Source organism: Ursus americanus, chromosome 28 (genome assembly GCF_024610735.1).
Source record: "Ursus americanus isolate L20-20 chromosome 28, mUrsAme1.1.p, whole genome shotgun sequence".
Taxonomy (NCBI): domain Eukaryota; kingdom Metazoa; phylum Chordata; class Mammalia; order Carnivora; family Ursidae; genus Ursus; species Ursus americanus.
The window spans coordinates 11193650-11218377 of record NC_142154.1 but is presented as its reverse complement, the minus strand read 5'-3'; the positions used below and the strand labels follow the sequence as shown (position 1 = coordinate 11218377).

The 24728-nt window shown below is 39.3% G+C and overlaps 1 protein-coding gene across 4 annotated transcripts in view; it reads right to left on the bottom strand.

Annotated features, from left to right (window-relative positions):
* The window catches only part of CHD2 (chromodomain helicase DNA binding protein 2), a 117838-nt gene that overhangs the window by 50851 nt on the left and 42259 nt on the right, over nucleotides 1-24728 (bottom strand). For all 4 annotated transcript variants that reach the window (XM_087856660.1, XM_045813077.2, XM_087856659.1 and 1 more), the window contains 8 exons: nucleotides 24194-24294; nucleotides 23070-23114; nucleotides 22716-22894; nucleotides 20663-20787; nucleotides 17674-17890; nucleotides 15754-15843; nucleotides 14750-14940; nucleotides 3213-3401 (listed from right to left, as the gene is read on the bottom strand). In XM_087856660.1, coding sequence (XP_087712786.1) covers nucleotides 3213-3401; nucleotides 14750-14940; nucleotides 15754-15843; nucleotides 17674-17890; nucleotides 20663-20787; nucleotides 22716-22894; nucleotides 23070-23114; nucleotides 24194-24294 — 1137 coding nt within the window. The remainder of the gene's footprint in view (nucleotides 1-3212; nucleotides 3402-14749; nucleotides 14941-15753; nucleotides 15844-17673; nucleotides 17891-20662; nucleotides 20788-22715; nucleotides 22895-23069; nucleotides 23115-24193; nucleotides 24295-24728) is intronic.

Here is a 24728-nt window from a genome sequence, read left to right as displayed (position 1 = left end):
AAAATCATACCCAAACAAATCTCACTGGTCAAAACCTTTGAAGAAGGGTAGATATAACCTATTATTTCTTTTAAAGATGTCAAAACTCCAACATGAATGGACCTTAAGCATATTATGCTAAGTAAGAAACATCAGGCAGAGAAAAACAAGTACTGTTATGATGTCACTTGTATGTGGAATCTGAGAAAGCCAAATTCAGAAGAAGAACGTAAATAAAATAGTGGCTACCAGGAAATGGGGGAATGGGACAGATGTTGTTCAAGGGTACGAACTTGCAATTAGTAAATAATCCCTAGAGATCTAATGCACAGTAGAGTGAATACAGACAACAATACCGTATTATTATCAACCTTGCTAAGAGACTGGAACTTAAAGATTCCAACCATTAAAAAGGGTCATTATGTAATGTGATAGAGGTGCTTAATTACTGCTACAATGGCAGAAACCATCTTATTACATATAAATGTATCAAAGTAACGTGTTGTACACCTTAAATTTACACATTATATGTCAGATATATTTCAAATTAAAAAATAATAGAGGCAGGGTGCCTGGGTGGCTCAGCTAGTTAAGCATCTGCCTTCGGTTCAGGTCATGATCCGACGGTCCTGGGATCGAGCCCCGCATCAGGCTCCCTGCTCAGTGTGGAGCCTGCTTCTCCCTCTCCTCCCTGCTCATGCTTGCTCTCTCTCTCTCAAATAAAATATTTTTTAAGAATTAAAAAATAAAAAAACAACAGAGATGCCTGGCTAGCTCAGTTGGTGAAGCATGCAACTCTTGACCTTGGAATTGTAGGCTCAAGCCCCATGTTGGGTGTAGAGGTTACTTAAGAGTAAAATCTTTTAAAAATAATAATAAAATAAAATGTTTTTAAATGTCAAAAATCAGAAAGAATCATGCATTTATTCTGTCTTTCCTATATGATCTGTTCCTCACTTGATACAAGGAGTTTCTTTTTGCAGTATTCAGCTAATAAACAGGGAGAAATAAAATTTGAGTATCACCACTTCATAATCCCTAATGAATGAATGGATCTAGGCAATGCTTACTATTACTTGTTAATATCACAAAAAGACAATCTCCTGTGAAAGAATGTACCTTTGCATTCTGCGAAATACTCATACTGAATCTGAGTCTAATCAAGCTTCTACATATATCTGTAAATATGAAGGTTCAGAGAAAAACGTTAAATGCCATGGAACAGCAATCAGCTAAATTCAGGCTGTATAACACATCTACAGAACACAGACTCCGTTTCTTCTCAAAAAATTTACAAGGATGGGGGAGAAATGGATTCAAATAAACTTAAGAGACAAGCCAAGCAATCATTATGTAATGGAGCTTACTGGGATCCTGATGCAAACAAGCAAAACGTAAGTATGTGTGTATGTGCACATGTACGTCATGCAGATGACAACCAGGGAAATGTAAACACGCGACAGACATTATAAAAATAGTAAGAAATCGCGGGGCGCCTGGGTGGCACAGCGGTTGAGCGTCTGCCTTCGGCTCAGGGCGTGATCCCGGCGTTACGGGATCGAGCCCCACATCAGGCTCCTCCGCTATGAGCCTGCTTCTTCCTCTCCCACTTCCCCTGCCTGTGTTCCCTCTCTTGCTGGCTATCTCTATCTCTGTCAAATAAATAAATAAAATCTTAAAAAAAAAAAAAAATAAGAAATCACTGATTTTTTTTTAGGCATGATAACAGTATTGAAATTATGCTTAACTTTTTTTATTGAGGTATGATCGAAATTTAACACTGTATTAGTTTCATGTATACACATGATTTGATATTTGTATATATTGCAAAATGATCACCACGGTAAGTCTAATTAACATCTGTCATCATACACAGTCACAAAATCTTTTTTCCTTGTGTGCAGAAAGATCTACTCTCAAAGATCTACTCTCAACAACTTTCAAATACGCAATACAGTATTATTACCATAACCGCCATGCTGCACATTACATCCTCCTGACTCATTTATAACTCCAGGTCTATACCTTTTGACCGCCCTTTCACCCATAGCTCTCACCCCCTCACCACACTCCAGCCTCTGGCAACCACTGTTCTGTTCTCTGTACCTATAAGCTTGGTTTTGTTGTTGCCATTGTTTTGTTTAACTGGTAAAAAGTACTTATCTTTTAGTTATATAGAAACATTTGATAAGTACCTGGAACATGTTTCAAACAATCTAGGGGTGAAAATGAGGATACAAAAGACATAGGTGAACTTGAGACTGGCCATGAGTCGGTAATTAAAGCTGGACTGACTATGGGTACGTGACTACTTCCTTTACTATTTTTGTACATATCTGAGATTTCCCCTGACAAAAAGGTTTTTAAAAGTCAAGGTAGTGTTAGACAAAAAGGTCAGATGGTAGGATGCCTCAGTGGCTCAGTCAAGGTTAAGTTTCTGCCTTCGGCTCAGGTCATGATCCCAGGGTCCTGGGATCAAGTCCCACATCAGGCTCCTAGCTCAGCAGGGAGCCTGCTTCTCCCTCTGCCTGCCGCTTGTGCTCTCTTTCCCTGTTTGTGTGTGCTCTCTCTCTCACAAATAAATAAAATCTAAAAAACAAAAACAAAAAACTAAAGCACATTCTATACCACTCCCTTTCCCAAACCAGCATTCTGCCTATCATAACCTAAACCAAGTCCACAACCTACCCAGGCCACTTGGAGTGCCAGAATGGACAGTGTCTTTCCCTTGCAGCACAGAGCTGAGCACTTTTCCTTCTCAGCTACAGTGCCCTGCATATTTTGCGTTGGTTATTAAACAACATTGTTTTGACTCCTTGTCTCTACCCTGTCTTCCCTCCTAAGCAACACTTCTGGCAGGAACACATCCACTCATCTTCATACTCCCAGTATCTAGCAGAATGCCTACCACATTGCAGAATCTGAATAAATGACTGAATGAATAGCGGAAAAGAAACAGACGAATGAGTGAAATATGCCTGTTTGTTGGAGGGGGATTAGCAGTAAGATTTAACATATACTTCAGACCACCTATAGAATGAAAAGTGCTGTGAAAATTCTCACCCAAATAAAAAAGCAAGAATAATAGAACTTCCTCTTTCTAACCATGAATATACTGCTACTCACATCTGTGTTCAGGCATCACTGAAAAAAGCAGTATGTCACCTGCCTATCTCATGGCTTCTTTGTCTGGATGTTAATCCTACTGTGGCGTGACCCAGCCCATAGCTTACTTGTAATACTGCTTCTGCAGAGCCGACATCTCCACCCTGAGGATCTGTTCCACTTTGGCAGGAAGGGATTTCTCCACGTCCTTTTTGACCCTCCGGAGGAGGAAGGGCTCCAGCACCTTATGAAGACTCTGGTAGCCGTTCTCCCTCCCTTTCCCGTGGTCCTCTTCAAAATCTTCCCAGAATTCAAACCTGGAAATAAAACAAGACAGCATTTCTTACAGAAGCAACCAAGAAGAAGGAAAAAAAAAAAGCATTTTTCAAACTAAAATTTCAATTAACTAAATGGAAAAAAACAAAATCTGTTTAAAAAAAAAGACTCTTCTCTATAAGGAAATATAAATTTTACTAGTCACTAGCTCATGGACACAATACAGTGGAAAACAAAAAGGAAAGGGAAAACCAACTGATTCAGTCCCATCTGTCTACAATGTGGTAACATTAGCTTTCCAATTCTCAGACTGGGTCTAGAGTTCACAAGATATTTCAGTGTAACATGCAATGAGTATGTAAGTATGGATTAAGTTATTGTCATGAAACATTCTACAGAAAAACTAATAAGCTATCTTTAATTCCCAATTTCTTGGGAAAACAAATTCAGAGGTAAGAGAATAATCAGTGGCAATACAGCTGTCACCACTTAAAGGTGAAGTTTGTTACACAGTTTCCATCAATGCTCTTTACTGTTCACAGATGAGAAAATTAATGGATTATAATGACAGTAAACAAGACTATGGCCCCCAAATAAGAACAGCAATACAACTGATACCAACTTAACAGTATTAGGACTTGGAGACACAAATTTTACCAATAAATTTAAAAACCTGTCACCATAGAAATTCTGCCTCAATTCTATAGATAAAAGTTTCTCCTGTTTAAATCTTAATCATCCCTGATTCATTAAAGAACCTATGGCAGAAGTCCAGAATAGGACACTGTGAACACATTTCTTTCAAAAACAAAAACAAAAAAAAATTGAAGGAAACTTCTTTCACGAGGACTGAAAAAATGTGCCTTGTCCTGCCACTAGAAGGCCAGGGAAGCACGTGGCAGAAGGTCCCATGCTCAGCAGGTGAGCGCAGGCCATGGAAGGAGGCTAGAACCAGAACCGGAGCTTCATGGGTCACTGCTTGCCAGGCTGCCTTCTGACACCAGGTAGCCCTCCTCTGCTGAGGCCAGTCCCGCCCCGGAAGACAGAATGGCTCCACATCACCCAGAGTCTGGAGGACTCAAAAGCATGTGCCCTCTGAGGAGAGGAAAGTCAGAGCGCAGACACCAGCACCGCACAGAGCACAACGGCGTCCAGAGCATCTGCTGCCATTCCTGAACTGAGAAATGGCCACGTGCTTCCTTAGGTACTGGGAGGTAGATCAACACCAGCCTCAGTAACACCTAGTAACACAACAAAAGCCGCCTTCGAAGCAGCAGACAAAAAGGCCTTTTGGGGTAGAAATCTAAAAACATCACGAAAGCTTACAAACTGAAAAACCTAAGCTGTATTTGGTCACACTGCTATGCAAATACTCCAAGAACAAAACTAAATGAGGAATGAAAACTAGTAAGAGGACTAAAAGGAACAATGCCAACTCAACTATCTCAATGCTAGAGGGATGGCACGTCGTCACCCACAAAACGTATGAAGCAACTGAAACTCAGGGACTATCCCTGTATCAGGCTGTTCTCTGAAAAGCTGGGGGACAATTTCAAGAGAATATTTCAATTCACACAACACTCGTTACCATGAATTAAAACTAAAACACTTCGGGGCGCCTGGGTGGCACAGCGGTTAAGCGTCTGCCTTCAGCTCAGGGCGTGATCCCGGAGTTATGGGATCGAGCCCCATATCAGGCTCCTCTGCTATGAGCCTGCTTCTTCCTCTCCCACTCCCCCTGCTTGTGTTCCCTCTCTCGCTGGCTGTCTCTCTCTCTGTCAAATAAATAAATAAATTCTTTAAAAAAAAAAAAAAAAACTAAAACACTTCAATATAAACCTTATTTACAAGATTTACTTCCCCTACTGCTTTCGCCAACGAATATTTTCACCTGCCTAGTGTATTCTTACTAAGCTAAACGTTACCATGACACACTATTTCTTTATACACACGCTGAATAGTTCATGAATTGTCTAGGACTTCCTTCCCTCTAAAGCACAGATGAGCAGCTGTAACAGAGACCATAACGCCTATAAGCTAGGAATGTTTCTTATCAGGTCCTTTAAGAAAAAATTTGCTGTTCCCTGCAATAGAAAACCGTCAAGTTAAATACTACATACATAAAAGATAGAGGGTTACAGCAGTGGACTTAATAACGACATCATGCCACAGCCTAGAGACTATTTTATATCTATCCCTGTTATCAACTTGCAAACATAAAATGTGACTCTCACGAAAGTAGAAACAATTTTGATTTAATTTTCCAGACTTTGGGATGCTAGAAAATAGAAGTTCACTGAGGAATAACAAAGAAGAAAATTAAATCAAAGCAGTGAGACAGTATTCTAGAATGTGATTAGTATGTGAAGGGAAAGGTGCAAAAAAAAATTCAGACTGGCCTAGACAGCAGAAGCAAAAGTAAAAAAACAAAACAAAACAAAAAAATCACATTTCTTATACTAAGAGCTTGTATCTCTGAAATATGCTCTATCAAGTTATTTTGTGGAGTGGGTATGCAGTACACTTTGCAAGTGATTATAAACTCAATTTTTCAGTCTTACCTTATCTTTCTCTACCTTTAGTACCAGCCCCATGCTTTGCAAAACAGTACATACAAAGTAACTGACTGGTATATACTTATGATAAGGGTAGCGATCAGATTTATAAAAAGGGTGGTAGTCTGGTCAGAGTCACCATGCAGAAAATAAAATAGCACTTCAGTTGGTTAAAAAAGAAGACTAACTTCTGGATTTAAAAAACAATGGCGTGTCACAGTCGAGGAGGTGAAGGTTCAAAAGTTATCTGACCAAACTTAATTCCTTTCTTTTTTTTAAATTTTTTTTTTTTAAAGATTTTATTTATTTATTCGACAGAGATAGAGACAGTCAGCGAGAGAGGGAACACAAGCAGGGGGAGTGGGAGAGGAAGAAGCAGGCTCATAGCAGAGGAGCCTGATGTGGGGCTCGATCCCAGATCGCCGGGATCACGCCCTGAGCCGAAGGCAGACACTTAACCGCTGTGCCACCCAGGCGCCCCTTAATTCCTTTCTATACACTAATATTTCTTCAATGGATCATTTCTTTAAAAGGACTAAGTGGTTCTGTAGAGCCACCTGGAACCTGAGGAACAACAGCTGAAGATGGGGAAAATACTGCACAGGATTTTGGTCACCTGCATAGCAAGCTCAGGCAGAAACAAAGGTAAACCTTAACTCCTAAACTAATGGAGTTATGTGCATCTTTGTGGCAAACAATCTATTTTTAAAAATGTTTGAAGATGACAGTATTTTTTTAAAGATTTTATTTATTTATTTGAGTGAGAGCGAAAGAGAGAAAGAGAGAGCGAGCAAGCGCGTGCACAAGCAGGGGGGAGGGGCAGAGGGAGAGGGAGAAGCAGACTCCCCTCTGAGCAGGGATGCCCCCTCGCCCCCCTGACACTGGGCTTGATCCCAGGCCCCTGGGATCATGACCTGAGCCGAAGGCAGACACTTAACCAGCTTAGCCACCCAGGTGCCCCAAAAATGATAATATTTTAAAAACAAAGCTTTCAAAGGAAAAAAAAAGCCCTCAAACACACACACACACAAATGCATCTCTAACTCCATCATTCCAAAAGTAATGCAACTGGCCACAAGGAACATTTCGGAAGAACTCTAAGAATGATAACCTATACAAGGAATGCCACAGTTGCTAAATAGCAACAAAAAAATTAATTATGAACAATTAGGAGCCAAAATCTCTACCATCCAACTCAGTAGTCAAGGACAAAAGGGCAAATCTAGCTAACCATTCATTGGTGAAAACTATGCACCACATTCTTTTTTGAGGTGAGAAGCACAGATGTCCCCATGGTGCCTCAAGACTCCTACTGCGTAGAATGCTTTTACCTCATCTCAATGGTGCTATGAAGGATATACTTGTTCTAGTACAATCTAAAGCTCAAAGGACATTTACCTTGGTCACAAAAGACCTGAAACTAATCTCCATCCAACCAACTTATTAACTGCGTGATATGGGACACATATCATCTAAGTCAACATTCTGAAGCTAAACTCTCCCAGTGTATCAAGAAGATCCGATATGAAAAGTTCAAAGTAATACACACAAAAATTCTCTACTTCAGAAAACAAAGTAACAACAAATAATTGATAACCTCAACTATTCCTGAACTTTTGTTATCTGCTTTACAGCATTTGTACCTTTGAAAAGCACACTTTATAGAAACACAGCCCTCTGCTAATACATGATGAATAGGGTACTCATTACAGAATGTACAGCAGAATGTTTAAAAAAAGAAATGGGCATGCTGAGTGGGGGGATGGGGTAATCGGGTGATGGGCATTAAGGAGAGCACTTGAAGTAATGAGCACTGGGTGCTGTATGCAACTGATGAATCACTAAATTCTACCTCTGAAACTAAAAAATCAAATTAAAAAAAAAAAAAGAAGAAAGAAGAAAGAAGGAGAAGAAGAAGGAGAAAGAAGGAGGAGGAGGAGGAGGAGGAGGAGGAGGAAGAAGAAGAAGAAGAAGAAGAAGAAGAAGAAGAAGAAGAAGAAGAAGAAGAGGAGGAAGAGAAGAGGAAGAGGAAGAGGAAGAGGGCAACTGCCTGCATCCTCAGGCCACTATCGACTCAGAGCTCTGTGAAGGGACAGTGGACCCAGGTGAGCAGCAACAGGACAGACAAGACAGCAGCAATGAGATGGGATGGGTGAAACGCGACAAGAAAAGGAACCTTCTACAGAACACAGTGTTTCTCCACTGGTGGCGACTCTGCCTCTCTGCACGACACTGGGAATGCCTGGAGACATTTTTTGGTTCTCGAAACTGAGAAAGGAGGTGGCTACTGGCATGTGGTGGGTAGTGGCCAGGGATGCTGCAAACATCCTCTGATGCAAAGGACAGCCCCTGACAAAAAGAACGATCCAGCCCAAAATGTTCACAGCGCTGAGGCTGCGAAACCCTGCTCTGAGAGAAGGCAGAGCAAGGAGGGGAGTCGAGGGGGCTCCACTCCTGGAAGCACACCCCGTCGTGAGGATTCCTGCAGACACAGAAAATAGCTGAAGTCTATCCTACCGACAGCTGTAGTGAGGGCAACACAGAGTGGTTAAGTTTCTCTACTCGTCTTCTGAAGAGTCTTGAACTATCCTTGAAACATAAAAGTGAAAAAAGGACAGCCACAGACAAATGAAAACAAAGAACTTGTTGCTAGTAGGTCTGCCTTACAAGAAATGGTGAAGAAAGTCGTTTAGGCTAAAGAGTGGCAAGCTGAATCCACAGGGAGAAATAAAGATCACTGGAAATGATAAAATAGATGTGTAATATGAAAGACTATATAAGTACATTTTTCTCTTTTCTTAATTTCCTTAAAAGACAAGCCTGAATAAAGCAATAAATTTACCACTGTATTCTTGGGTTTATAACACAAGGAAGGAGGTGAAAATGAAGCCACACTGGAGAAAAGCTGTTCTATTTTACCAAAGGTACGTTAGCATGAATCGGAAGAAGACTGTAATGAGATGCATAGTAAAAACTCCAGCAACCAGTAAGAAAATAACTTTAAAAAAAAAATCAATTAACAGAAGAATTAAAATGGCAAACTAGAAAATAATTGTTGAAACAAAAAAGGCAGTAAAGGAGAAACAGAAACAATGAAGAAATAAGACCTATGAGGGAAAAAAGCAAAATAGCAGACATAAATCCAACCACAGCAATAATTACATTAAATGTGAATGAACTAAACCCTCAAAAGGTAGAGACTGTCACACTAAATTTAAAAAGGAAGATCCAACTATATATTGTCTGACAGAATCACATTTTAGAATCATAAAAAGCTGAAAGTAAAGTGAATGATAACAGTATACCATGCAGTTACCAAGAGAGAGCTAAAGTGCAGTCATATCACACAAAACAGACCTAAGGAATGAGAACTATTACTAGAGATAAAGAGGGACATTTCATGATAAAAAGATCAATATATCAGGAACACAGAACAATTACAAAGGTGTACAAACCTCAAAATACATGAAGGAAAATCTCACAGAGCCGAAAGAAGGAGGTCATTCAACTACAGTTAAATACTGAGATGTTTCACTGTCAGTAATAGATAGAATAAGACATGAAGACAGCAAAGGTATAAAAGACTTGAATAAGAGACTATTTATTAACTAAGCTGATGTAATGGACAGAACTCTACCCTACGAAAGCAAAGTATTACTCTTTTCAAGTGCACAAAGAACATTCCCCAAAATAGAAAACATACCAGACAATAATAAGTAACAGTAAATTCATTTAAAACATATTCTCTAAGACAAAATTAAATTATGCATCATTTGGGGAATACTTAAATATTTCAAATTAACGAGCACACTTAAAACAAAAGCCACGCATCAAAGAAGAAATCACAAAAGCAATCAGAAAAGAAAACCGGTGAAACTGAATGAAAGCCAAAACACATTGTATCAACATTCACAGAATGCAGCTAAAGCAGCGTGTAGAGGGGAACCTATATTTTTAAATACCCATATTGAGAAAAGGAAAAAAGGCCTTAAATCAATAATTAAGCTTCTACCTTAAGAGAAAATGAGCAAATTTAAATAAAAAGCAATAATAAAGATGAGAACAGAAATAAGTGAAATAGAAAACAAAACAGAAAGTCAAAGTTGGTTTCTTTGAAAACATCCCCCAAATTGTTAAACCTTTACCTGAAATGATCAAAAAAAAAGACAGAAATCACCACACTCAAAACTTACTGAGATCACAATTTATCCTTCAAAAAGTAAAAGGATTGAGGAAACACTACCACATTACGCCAACAAATCAGACAACTTAGACAAAATGGATAAATTCTTAGGAAGACACAGATTAACAAAACTAAGTGAAGAAAAAACAGAAAACCTGAATAGATCTACAACTAGAAACCAAATTAATCATCAAAAATTTTCCCACAAAGAAAAGCTAGGGCATACCCACATGGCTACACTGGTAAATCCTATCAAATACTTTAAAAAGAAGTTAACACCAGTCCTAATGAATTCTTTTAGAAAATAAAGGAAGAAAGAACATTTTCCAATTCATTCTATTATCCTGATACCAAAGCCAGGCAGACATCGCACGCACGCGCACATAGAACTAGAGACTAATACCCTTCAAAAACACAGATGCAAAAGTCTTTCATAAAATATTAGCAAAATGAATCCAGAAACACATAAAAAGGATGCAACATTATGACTAAGTCAGACTTATCACAGGAATGAAAGGTTGTCTTAACGTCTATAAAGTAACTAATATACTGTACTAGTAAAATAAAGAACAAACATCACAGTCATCTGAACAGACGAGGGGGGGGCGGGGAAGCATGTGACAAAATCCAACACTCATTCATTACAAAAACTCTCAAAAACTAGAAATAAAAGAAAACTTCCTCAACCCAATAAAGGGTATTACAAAAATTCTATAGCTAGCATCCTGTTCCCAAGCCTATTCAACATGGACATTCTACAGAATACCACAGGGCAGGAAATAAGAGGCATCCCTCCACATTGTAAAAGAAATATACATTCTTTTACTTGGAGCTGTGATCCTCTATCTAGAAAACACTAGGAAATAAAAAACAGCAGAAACAGTGGAAATAATTTTTGCAAGTTCATGGGATACAAGATCGCTATAAAAAACTCAGTTACTCTATTACAATCTGAAAATTAAGATTAAAAAAACAATTCCACTTAAAGTAAGTAGGAATAAATTTAACAAAGGAAATATGACTTATATACTGAAAACTACTAAGCACTGTTGAGAAAAATTACAGAAGATCTAAATAAGCAGAGGAAACTTTCTATGATGACAACTTAAAAGGCTTAATATGGTTAAGATGATCATTCTCTCTAAATTGTTATCTACATTCAACACAATGCCTATCAAATTCTAGGTGAATTTTTTCCTTTCAGAAATTAACAAGCTGGGGATGCCTTCGGCTCGGGTCATGATTCCAGGGTCCTGGGATTGAGTCCCGTGTCCAGACTCCCTGCTCAGCTGGGAGTCTGCTTCTCCCTCTGCCTGCCGCTCCCCCTGCTTGTGTGCTCGCGCTCTCTCTGTCTGTTTCTGACAAATAGATAAAAATAAAAATAAAATAAAAAAGAAATTAACAAGCTGATCCTAAATGCCTACGGGAATACAAAGCATCTGGAATAGCCAAAATAATTTTGATAAAGAAGAACAAAATTGAATTTATATTTCGCCATTTTAAAAATCAATATAAAGCCAAAGTAATCAAGACAGTGTGGCATCAGCGTTAAGGACAAAAATACGTATCAATAAATCAGAACTGAGAATCCAGAAACAGAACCTTACATTCATGATCTCAACTGATTTTCAAAAAAGATACCAAGGCAATTCAACAGAGAAAAGCATCCTTTTCAACAAATGGCACTGGGACAACTGCCAAAAATCCCACTGCAAAAAAAAATGACCTTAGGTCCTCACACTTCACACTATAAACAAAAAATGCAAAATGGAACAGAGACCTAAACATAAAAATTAAAATTCCTATAAGAATATAAAGAAGAAAGTCTCTGTGACCTTAGGTTAAGCAAATATATCATATCCTATTTTATATGGCATTAAACACAATCCATTAAAAAATTGATAAAATTATATTTCATCAAATTTACAAACTTTTTGCTCTTCAAAAGACAACATTAAGAAAATACACAAGCCACAAACTGGGACAAAATACTTGCAAATCATAAAGCACCTGAATCGGGAATATAAAAGAGGAAGGGAAGAAGGAAGGAAGGAAGGAAGGGAGGGAGGGAAGGAGGGAGGGTCTCTTTGACTCAGGAGACAAACAACCTAATTTAAAAATAAGCAAGAGATTTACACAGATATTTCACCAAAGATACACAAATGGCTAATGAACACATAAAAAGATGTTCAACATTACTAGTCATTGTAGAAATGCAATTCTAAGCCACAATGAGATGCCACTACACTCCTACCAGAATGACTAGAATCCAAAAGACTGACAAAACACCAAGTATTGGGGACGATACAGAGAAACTAAAAATTCAAACATTTCTGGTGAGAATGGCAAATGGAAAACAGTCTGGTAGCTTCTTAAGTTAAATACATACTTTCCAAACAATCTGTCAATTTCACTAAGTAACCTAACGAAGATAAATAAAAATGTATGTCCACACACAGACATAACAGCCCAAAACTGAGACAACCTATATGTCCATTGAATAGTGACTGGACACACGTATAATGGAAAACTACTCCACTTTAAGAGAATAAGTCCTGAAAAACTCTATGACACAGCTGAATCTCAAAACTATTATGCTAAATCAAACAAGCCAAAAACAAAAGGCTACTTGTTAGGATTCCATTTATATGAAATTTCTACAAAAGTTAAATCTATAGAGCCAATTAGTGATAAAGCCAGTTAGTGATTGCCTAAGGTTAGAGGCAGAAACAGAAACTAACAGACAAGAGGGGATCTTTTCTGGGTGAAGAAAATATTCCAAAACTAGATTATGATGGGTGCACAACTTGAGAAATTTACTAAAAAATATTGTATACTTACAATCATGTATTTTATGGTATGTAAACTGTATCTCAAGAGTGTTTACAAAAGGTTAACAACGCATGGGGAAGGGACCACTTTCATGTTTTTCATTATGCTATCCAAAACGCCTTGCTCAGTTTATGGCACACAGTAGGCACTCAAATCTTTTCTGAGTTAAAATAAAAAAAACTGTGGAACATTCCCTGTCAACGTGACAATCCTTGACTGTTTACTGCATGCCAGAAACTACTCTAGGTAATGTGGACCATCAATGAATTACGTAAACAAGATCCCTGCTGCTTCTGATGCGTAAATTTAATGACAGGAGATGAATGAGGAAGAAATGAGAAAAGGGAGGTGCCGTGAAGAAAAAAAACAGGGTAGGGTGGTAAGCCCTTCCCACAGGAAGCTTCAGTTAGGTGGTCCGAGGAGACACCTAAAAGGAGGTGGTCATACAGGGTGAGGCAAAAATGTTCAGACCTGACTGGCCGTGTGAAGATGAGGAGGGAGAACATTCCAGACAAAAAGAGCAGCAGGGGCTTGGCACGTTAAAGGTACAGAAAGATGACAGAACGGCTGAAGCAGAATGAGTGGTGAACGATTGCACTACTGGGTATTTACCCCAAAGATACAGACGTAGTGAAGAGAAGGGCCATATGCACCCCAATGTTCATAGCAGCAATGTCCACAATAGCTAAATTGTGGAAGGAGCCGAGATGCCCTTCAACAGATGACTGGATTAAGAAGTTGTGGTCCATATATACAATGGAATATTACTCAGCTATCAGAAAGAACGAGTTCTCAACATTTGCTACAACATGGACAGCACTGGAGGAGATAATGCTAAGTGAAATAAGTCAAGCAGAGAAAGACAACTATCATATGATTTCTCTCATCTATGGAACATAAGAACTAGGATGATCGGTAGGGGAAGAAAGGGATAAAGAAAGGGGGGGTAATCAGAAGGGGGAATGAAACATGAGAGACTATGGACTATGAGAAACAAACTGAGGACTTCAGAGGGGAGGGGGGTGGGGGAATGGGATAGACTGGTGATGGGTAGTAAGGAGGGCACGTATTGCATGGTGCACTGGGTGTTATACACAACTAATGAATCATCGAGCCTTACATCGGAAACCGGGGATGTACTGTATGGTGACTAACATAATATAATAAAAAATCATTTAAAAAAAAAAAAAAAAAAGAATGAGTGGTGAACAAAGTGGGATGGGAAGGAGTCAGAGTACTACCTGGGGCCACACAGAGCGGGGTCTTCTAAGTTAGGGTAACAAATTTAGATTTCATTCCAAGGATCACTGAATGCCACTGGATAACTTCAAGTTTTAGTAAATGTGCATAGCATCTCTCCCATAAAAATCTTCTCAATAAAAACATTCCACGATTCTTTACTACAGTTAAAGATCTGAAAACACCTAATGGTGACAGCTTCTGTTATCAAAGGTTTGGGTTCGAGAAATTAATGCTTATCACACTGTGTATCTTATATACTTCATTTCAGTTCTTGATTACCTTGTAACAACAGTGAGAAGGTCTGAGGTTTCCTATTTACCAATTATTTCCCCAAAGCATTAACTGATTTAAACATCTAGCAGGTAACAGGCTTTTCATCCTTGACATGCTGAATTCTGTGCCTCCTAACATTTATTATGGAACATTTCACTAATTTTGTTCCGTGTGCACCAGTTTAATGTTTTGCTGTCCCCAAATCATGCCATCTGTTTTCCCTAAGGTCTGTTTTTAAAAAAGTTAAAAGGCATTGGCATTTCAGACATTCTGCATCTTTTGAAATACACAGGAAGGAGCTTACTTCTCCGGCATAATAAAGTGCAGCAAGGACCAGAGCTCTTTGAGGGAATTCTGAAGAGGGGTCCCCGTAATCAGGAGCCTATGGTGGGACTTGAAATCAATCAGAGTTTTATACAATAAAGAGTCATCATTCTTCAAACGATGGGCTTCATCCACTCCCAGAAAGGCCCAGTTAATACTGCCCAGCACAGTCTAAAGTAAAAACAAAACAGAACGAGCCACCAGGTCAGAAGGGAACCCAAAAGTACTTTCAAGTATTAATTATCTCTGTACAAATACCATCACAAAGGTATACATAGAAACATCTATTCTTCATGGACTTAAAATTTTATTAGGACTCCTCTGTTTATTCTGTTTTTGGCCAGATTGGTGTCCACTCAGAAGAGCGCATCACCATCCAAAAGGTATTGGGAAGGGGGAGTCTCTTTGCCAGGCACTGCTGCATGCCCCACAGCAAGAACACAAAAATTGGTATGCTGGGCAAAAACAATACAAAAACAAAAAACATGATTTTGCAGTCTCTCATTAATTAAGATTCTTCTCTGCCTATTCTCCACCCCAACCCTGAAGCACAGAAACACCAAGAGCCACCAAATTGAACTCATTTACACTTATCACTAATGGAACCACCTGCCACATACATTTCTTAATAACTGTAGAAAGGAGATGGTATAAAGACCTTCATTCTTCTGTCCTCCTCACAGAGACCATTCACATCATCTGTTGTGGAGAAATTCCTTGACAATGATATGATGGGAAATGCCCAGGATGGCACTCAGGTAAGTAAGTTACTGGCCTCAATACCCTTTCATCTTGTTTAATTCCATTGAACTAAGTGATCTAAAGTCCCCTTCAACTGTATGATGATTTTTATTTACAACCTTAGTATTCTTTGCAGATGTTTGTTCATTTGTTTGCTTTTTTAAATAAAGAAAGAAAAGTAACATGGCAAGCAGGAAGCACAGACCCCACCGTTTAGACAAGTCACACTACAAAATTACACACCTTATCTTTTAAAAGGATCTCGTATGTTGTTATAAGTGCATTGAACTTCAGCCTTTTAGTCTGAGAATGAATCCATTCATATTCCCGTATCTAGAAAGGAAATCAGTAATTAAGACACAATTTCTATTTTTACCTTTCTGTATCACCAGCAGTCTTGTGATAGATGCAATAGAAACATGCCAAATAAAAAATAAGCTTGACTAGAATTTAATGAATATTTTATACATTCTAAATTGACCTAAGCAACCACAACACAGAGCAGTAAGAGAATTAAAAGATCACTGAGCAGCAAAAACTTTACTGCCAGAATTCAAATAACCGGTCATCTCTTCCCACCCAACCCCCACCGTATTCGACCAAAACACGCATTGCATCTGCAATTAAACCCTGGTGACTTGAACTTATCTAGCTATCTCCCAAAATGTGAACTTTCGTGAGAGTATTTCTTTGCTCTTTGGTAGGGCAATACTTTTATTAACAAGTAGAACAAATCCCAACCTCTGGCTTGGTCAGAAATGTCATTAATCTAGAGCAGAAAGATGTGGCAGAAAAAGGGAAGGTTGCAGGATAAAATATAATTTAATAATGAACGAAAATAATGTCAATGTAAAAGAACACAAAAACTAACACATTCATGCTGCAGTGTAAGTGGACAACCAAGCAAGCACGATGGCCCGTGGCAAAGCTCCTGCAGTTTGGTTGTCCAGTTAGGGACTGGTCAACAGGGCAAGGAGTGTGTGTGCAGGTGATCACCACCAAGTGGGAAAGAAGAACAAAGAAAAGGAGCAATGGAGTCCACATAGAAAAGTTCGCTGACTCCGCAACTTTTCAGAGTTCACTTTGTCTTCACCTTTGAATGCAGTGCTTGAAGCCATTTTGCATAATCTAGGAAGGTTTTTTTTTTTTTCTTTTGTAATGGTTAACAAATGGATTAGCAAAGCTAAGAACTGCTATATGCTTAGAAAGTCAAAACTAGAGCAGTGGAATCTGCCATGGTTTAGGTTAGACACTTAAATGAAAATATTTAATAAAAAATAAACTTCAATCAGCACAATATATAACATATCTCTCAAAAAGTTTGAGGATTCCTGATGGCTTGTTCTTGTGATAAGCAATCTCCCAGTTTGCTCTAACATACAGTAATTAAAGAGAAAAGATCTGGGACCAGACACTTCTCTCTCCCGACCCCAGCTCTGCCACATTCTAGCTGGCCTGGGAACAAGTCACAACTCTCAAGAGTCCTTTCTTCATCAATCGGTTAGAAAGAGTACCATATACTTGGAGGACGGTCATGAGGGTTACAGGTAATATACACAAAGCACCCAGCAGAGACCCTCACATGTAACAGGTACTTTTGAAAAAGTCAGTCATTATCAAGAAATGATCTGCTAAACAGAGATCAACTCAAGCCTCTGTGTTCTAAGTTCCTGATGCTCACGTTAAGGTTGAAAACAGACAAATAATTCTCATTTCTGTAGCCCTAGCATGGCTCATTGTCCTTTCTCTTCATTCCTTCTTTATAAAGTTCTGTAACCTCGCCATTTTAAAGGCTGGGAAACAAACTCTAAGAACATGGTTTTCATAGTAGCTCTCTGCTCAAACAGCAAAAATAATATTAACATTCCATGGGGTATTAACTCCATTTCATAATCCATTATAAATAAAGAGGTCTGCAGAGAAGAAAAATACTGCAAGCCAACTAAAAGCGATTCCCATTCATATACTGCCGTTGCTTTCCTTGAGAATAGTAAACATGTTTTACAGAACATCTGAGTTGCATTTTTGTGATATATAAATCTCCCCACATTGGGAGCACAGCACAGTGTCAGAATTATGTTACTAAAGACTATAATGGCTTTAGGTCAATTTCCAAAATACATTATAACACAGATTCTATCCCAATTCTTTTTGTTTACACACCGTATTTCTGCTCATCAGGTCACCTATGTAAACCACTACGTTAATCTCTGGTGCCCAGATTTCAAACTCCCTCTGCCATGAGGTGAGGGTGGATAAAGGGACGACTATAAGAAAGGGGCCATACAGCTGGTGTTGGTGGAACAGGTAGGAGAGGAATGATATGGTCTGGATGGTCTTTCCTAGGCCCATTTCATCAGCAAGGATTACACTGTTACTTCTGCAGAAAGAAAAACAAAAACAAAACAAGATAAAATCATTAGTTCACACACACACACACACACACACAGCAAGGACATCAATGCCTCACAATTTACCAAGCAAGGCACTGGTTCCAAACCTCAACTGTATTTCCTCTCCTGCATAAGAAGAAAATAGAAGCTATAAAATAGCAGAACAACAGGTGATCTGAGTATAATCAAACTCTGGATTACTATGAGAGCCTATTCAGACTATGTTCTTCACACCTTGCATTTGGTCTTTCTTTTACACCTACCCCTTGTAACAAAGCAGGCAGGTTTTGTTCTACTGAGTATCCAAAAACATGACCTTGGGCTCCATCATTACAGAAAGCAGAGGCAAACTGGCTATTCCCCACTGCTGGTGAACCCTACAGCCTGATAGTCATGTACCCCTGTCTAAATCACCCACCCATTCCACTGCAGGCCACAGGGTTGTTTAATGTTACGCACACTACTCCCTAGGCCTTTGTGCTGCAGGGCGTGTAGCTTGGTTTAAATACAGGACAATCTACAGCAGGGGAAGGCTACAGATCAGATTTCTGAATCACCCTACACCTAGCAAATGAGAGTATCTGGGAAAGGGCTCAAGGATCTAGATCTGTACTTTCAACAGACACTTCTGGATATTTTGATGCAGGCATATTCTTCTGACCACACTTTGAGAAACACTGTTCTAAGAGACAGTCTGGATTTCAACGGGATACTAACAGGAGGAGATTATACAGACAGAAGAAAAACACTCAAAGAAATGGCCAGAGTAGGAAAGTATGCTGGGACACAGAAAACAGCCCATTTGGCAGGCCATCAGGAATAGATGTATGGCAAAAGGCTGCAAATATTAAGAGATTCTTGAAAATCAGACCACTGAAGGTTTACACATACTAACAAATACTTAATCAATGTACCAGGAAGAACTGAAAGTTACATACAAGTTAATGAGAACTGATCAGAAAAACAAGACATTGAATTTACCAAGAGATTAATTGTTTTTTAAAGATTTTATTTATAAGAGAGAGAGAGAGCACAAGCAAGGGGAGGGCGAGGGGGAGAGAGAGAAGCAGATACCCCGATGAGCAGGGAGCCTGATGCGGGACTCGATCCTGGGACTCCAGAATCATGACCTGAGCCGAAGGCAGACACCCAACCGAATGAGCCACCCAGGCACCCCAAGAGATTAAATTTTTAAAAATACATTGAATGTTCCACAGAATGGCTAATTTTAGGGGAAAAGAACAGAAAAGGACAAAGCCAAATATATTGGGGGAAGGGAGGAGGAGGAGCCATACCACTCATCCCAGGTTCACCTAATTTTATGCACTATTCAGATACAGTATGTCCCTTCAAGTAATTTCCCTCCTATTTCTCTCACCCTTCCACACTAGTATGGGGAGGAAACAGGGTTCATTTTCTCTAACATTTCCTCTCCCTAGCAAGCTGACACTGTTAGTATAAACACAACATAAGAGATTTGAACTAATTAGCCAAAACAGTGTATTACTTAATCTAAGGTTCCTGTGACCAGGGTCTAACAACTGCTTGGGCCTTCTTCAGCTGACTCGGAATTGTTCAGGTGGAAGTAGAGAATGCTGGCCAAGGACTCCACATCAACACAGTGTGCCTGTGAACCAGGTACATGACCTCTTCATTGCTAAGAGCCTTCATGAGAGGGTCAGACTACATAGCTTGAGGTTCCATCTAGTCGTGTACTATCCTAAAGGAAGATTAGGTCTCACTGTTCTCAGAAGCAAAACCCATTTTCAGGTAATTTAGAATAGTTCTATCAGACCCACATTTTTAATCATACAAACAGAATCTCCTCAAGAGCTCTAAAGTTCCTAAATGTTAGATATTGCATTAGATTTTTATAGGACAAAGAGGAGAGGTGGTTTGGGAAGCAGGCACTGTATCTGTATCCCTAACTAGAAACCACTTTTTGGCATTGAGAAAAGCGGCTCTCATGTTTTTATTTTCAGGCTGCAATTTAATTCTGAAATAATTTTTGCTTTAGTATTAAACACTGAAGAAATTAAGAGCTGAATGTGGGGGAAGGAGTTGCAGGCAGGCCTTAAAGGGACTTCTCACACCGTATGCCCTATGGGAATAGGGAAATGATGTCTGTCTTGGTTCACTGTTAAACTGTCAAGGCCTAGAGGGGGCCCTCATACACACACAGTAATCAGAGACTAGGATTTGCAACTGAACTGATGAATGGAATTTATGAGTACTGCTTCAAAGTACCTTTAACCTACAAATGCTATCATCACAACTTTTTTTTTTTTTTAAGGATTAAGGTGGTTTTGTAACAAAAAGTAAGGATAATTTTATAGGTTCAACCATCAAGAGACCTTCCTCTAAATGGGACAGCATGTACAGCAATCTCAGGAGGGGGCAGATTTCAGGCTCTTCTTTAGCACTGCCACAGGACGTTAAGTTGAAGGAAAACAGACATTTTCTTCTTTCTTCTGACAAGAACTCCTTCCATACCAAAGATCTGGGCAAATTATCTTGCTATTTATACCCATGTATAGCCAAGTCTCTGGCTATGACAAATTACCCCCAAATAACTAATTAACCAAGTACTCTTTACTTCAGATTAAAATACTACATATACAAACAAACTCCTAGAAGAGCCTTCCCTCAAACACATACTTTTTCTGCTTCTGTAATATACAACAGAAAGAAGTAATTATTTGCACTTAACAATAAAGAAGCCAGAAACTATAAAGAAAATTTCGTATTTTTCTACATACTTGCACCAGGAATGAGCAAGCCAGTTGAGACCTTCTAGCTGGTAATCACGGAGCTCCAGATTCTCCCCTCCTAAATATGCCGGCTGTTTCTTTAAAGCCACAAATCGTGGTCTCTGCTTCAAGGCCTGAAAAACCAAAAGCCCAGGTTTGAAGAAGACTTTCTTGCTGTTCCTATGTTAAAATGGTAGCCGTGATTTATGTGCTCTGAACCACACCACAAAAGTTTAACAAAAGTTTAAATTTCACATCTACATCACCAACCCAACCCAGCCCAGCCCACCCCACCTCCTTTCATTGTGGTCTGTATTCCCAAAGCCAGATGCATTCTGAATAGTTTTTGGTTCACATTCCTGGTCCTGAAGTCAGTCTGTGAACATAATTACACAGGACTTGTTTTAGATCGTCTCTATCATACGGCAGGGAGTGCTATACTATCATCTTTATGTTATCTCATTCTAAACTGTACAAAACACCACTTCTAGGAAAGTCCGTATACACTAAACCCAGAAGAACTTTACCATGATAGCATTTGCAAATTCTGAAATGCAACCCCCACCTAGCTGGAACCCCCAGGTATGTGAGTCTGCTTTTCTAAAAGAAAGGGTGTGAAGAACGATGTGGTCTAGTAGGGCCATGTCTCTATGGTTTGCACAAAATACGGATTCCATGGCTAAAACCATTTGAGAAACAATGTAAAAAGTTACCTAAACTTCATTAGTCATGACTTTTCCAAGTATAAAATGCTTGTGCATATTGTGAATTTACAGGGAAAATTCATTTAGGAATGCTTCCCGAAGTTCTTTGGCCACAAAGTCTTTTTTCAGGGAGTATTTCCCTGAAGATTAGGTTCTGTGGAATTAGCACCCTAGTATGTGAAGTATCATCCTAAAAGTCTATTTGATAAGGTGATTACTGATCATCTCAGCTCTCCTCTCTGAGCACCCAAGCAGTAAACGGAATCTGACTCCTCATGCTCGGCCACCAAACACGGCATCCACTTCTGCCAAGTCTCCCCCATAATGCTTCTCCCATCCAATCCTTCCATCCCACCACCACTTCCCTTGTCCTTACACTACTCTTCCCTCATGGACTTCTATGGCAACTTCCTGGCTGGACCTCTGGCTTTTGTTAAGTGCCTCCTCTAGAGTCTCCTGCACACTGCTGTGAGATGGAGCTAAATACAGTTTCCATTCTGCTGCTCTTCTCACATCAACACCCACAGAATAAAGCCCAAACTACCCTTTCAAGGTATTCAAGACATGAGCCCCCGGACCTCAATGCACTCGCCAACTTCCTCTCTTCCCACCCAAAAAACATCTTTCTCTTGCGTTCTTCATGGAAGGACAATAACCTGGGCCTCCTTTGTCTGTCTATCCGGCATTAACCCATTCTTCAAGGACCAGGGCAGTTCAAGTACTACAGCCTCCTCTTTAACTCTTTAAAACCTCCTCGAGGACTACTGGAGCTCAGTGCCTTCTGCTTCTGTACTTCTCTGACCACAAATTCTTTATTCTACTCACTGCCCCCTCAATTACACAATGCATTTCACAGACAGAGGTTTGGTGCCATGAACTGGATGTCAACTTCTCAGAGACAGAGCCCACGTCTTAAACAGACTTTTATTACCGAGGTGCACCACTTTACATGGGCAATGGATTCCAATGAAGGGAAAGGATTTGTACAATCAGTCCAGCAACTAAAAAAGCCTATATATTTGGGCTCTAACTTAGAATTCAGAGCCTCTCCCCTTTCCTGTCACTTCTCTTTAAAGTGCTTAAATTCTTTCAAATACTCTGCACACTATCTCTAATTAGACATACCCAGGTCTGTGAATTTTAAGAATGAAGAGGTCAGAAAAGCCAATATACAACTCATGCTCTTCCTTTGTTTTAATATTTGACTTTGATGTCAGGGTTAATTCATCTTCTTTCACTTCAAAATGGGAATTACGATTTACTTTTTTAATATTTTTTTCTTTCCAGTATCTATGTGACCAACCCTTTCTAGCAATACCTCTTTCCCCTGAAAAATCAAAAGCCAGTAATTAGCACACCTTGCATTCTCTTGTCGGGATGGTTTTTGAGTTATTGCGACTATGGAAGCTGTCAATGCAGCTCTGGAACTTCTTGCCAATCAAGGCCTCATCTTCCCAGCTGCACTCGGAATATGGCAGGCCCATCCATTTGCACAGATATTCAGGCTCATTTGAAGGTGCCGGCTTCCGACTATGAGCTATTTTATATACAAAAATTAGTAGATTAGCAACTGTCATTAAAGGAGGGCGAGTGGCAATTCTGTTTTACGTATAACCATTGAAACACTACATGGCAAAACTATAAATACTCTGCAAAACACCACATTGCTCTTAAATGCTCGATAACATTTATTAACTAGAGCTTTTGCTTACCTGGAAAATCTGTCTGACCCAGTGTAGATTTGCTTGTCTTCACAGCTGAACAAATGGAAAATAAGATAGAAAAGTTATCATTATAATGAAGAAAAGAGTGACATCTGAGGTCCTGTGAGTAAGAATACAAATATACCCTACAAACTTGCATCATGGATGGATGGAAGGAAGGAAGGAAGGAAGGAAGGAAGGAAGGAAGGAAGGAAGGAAGGAAGGAAGGAAGGAAAATTTGAGAAAAAAGAGTCCTGCTCTCACAGCCCTGTGTAGCTATTACCCCATTCCTCTGTTCCCACTTTACAACAAAACTCCCCAGGAGACTTGTTTCTACTCACTGTCCCCCTCATTCTCTCTTGAACCCACCCCAACCGGGCCTGTATCGCCACCACGCCACAGATCCACTTCACCAGCACCAAACCCAGGGCCAAATTCAAGGATCAGGTCTGAGTCCTCACCACATTTAGCTAGCAGCGTTTCCTCCTTCCCAAGCCCCATGAATCATTTGGCTTCCAGAATATACTCCCTCAGCGCCCCCCTCGACCTCACTGGCTGTTCTTTCTTGTCTCCTGTGGCTTCTCCCTGACTTCTAGAACCTGGAATGCTCTCAGACTTCCTATTCTCACTATGTATACTATTTCTGATAATCTCAGTAATTCTTAGGCTTTAAATACGATCTATACAGTAATAAACTCCCAAATTTACATCTCCAGTACAGACTAAGAGATCTAAACTCCAGGCTCACATATGCTACAGCCTTCACAATACTTCCCACTCAGACAACTAAGAAGTACAGCAAACTTACAAATAGCAAAGCAGGTTCTTGATTTCCACTCCAAAAATCTGCTCTTCCCTTAACCTTTCCATTTCAGTAAATAGTACCTCTATTCTCCTATTTGCTTGGGTCAAAAATCTTGACATCATACTTGACACATCTTTCTCTCATCCCCCACATTCAAATTTACCAGCAAATCTTGTTAACTTTTCCTTCAAAATAATTCTAGACATCTATTTATTATCAAAAAGTAAATCCACAAAATGCATTTTTTAATTTACATTAGCCCAAAACCAAAAGCCATTATTCATTCATGGAGTTCAAACACTGCTGGAGTAAGTTTCCATGTGCTCACCAATTACTCTTTCGACTATCTGATACTGTTTGTTCAACTCTGAGGCCAGCTCCTGTTGGCAGTTAAAATATTCCACATCTTCAGGAGAGACTTTTCCTAACCTAGACAGAAGACAGAAAAAATACATCCCAGTTAGATTTGGGAGATCTATACACATCTACCAAAGTAAAGTCAAAAAGAGGAAAGGAAACTGAGTCTTTATTTCCATCTGTCCCTTTAGCAATCCTTTACCAGTAATCAGGCCAGGTATCTCACAAAAAACATACACTTTTAGAAAACTTTAGACTCACAGGACATACCAGTTGTTTTTTCTTTATAAAGAAACCTAAAAATAACTACTTTGTGTGATAAATTCATATATCTAAATGGAATAGGACAATAAAACTGTCTTCCAGATTTAAAAGGAAACGTGCCTTTTTTCATATAGGTATGTGCTTTAGGAGTGAGTCAATGTAGCTTTTATGGAAAACTAGTTATTCCTGGCACCAAAATTCTATAGAAGGATGGCAGGAGCAACCTGAAATGAAATACTACT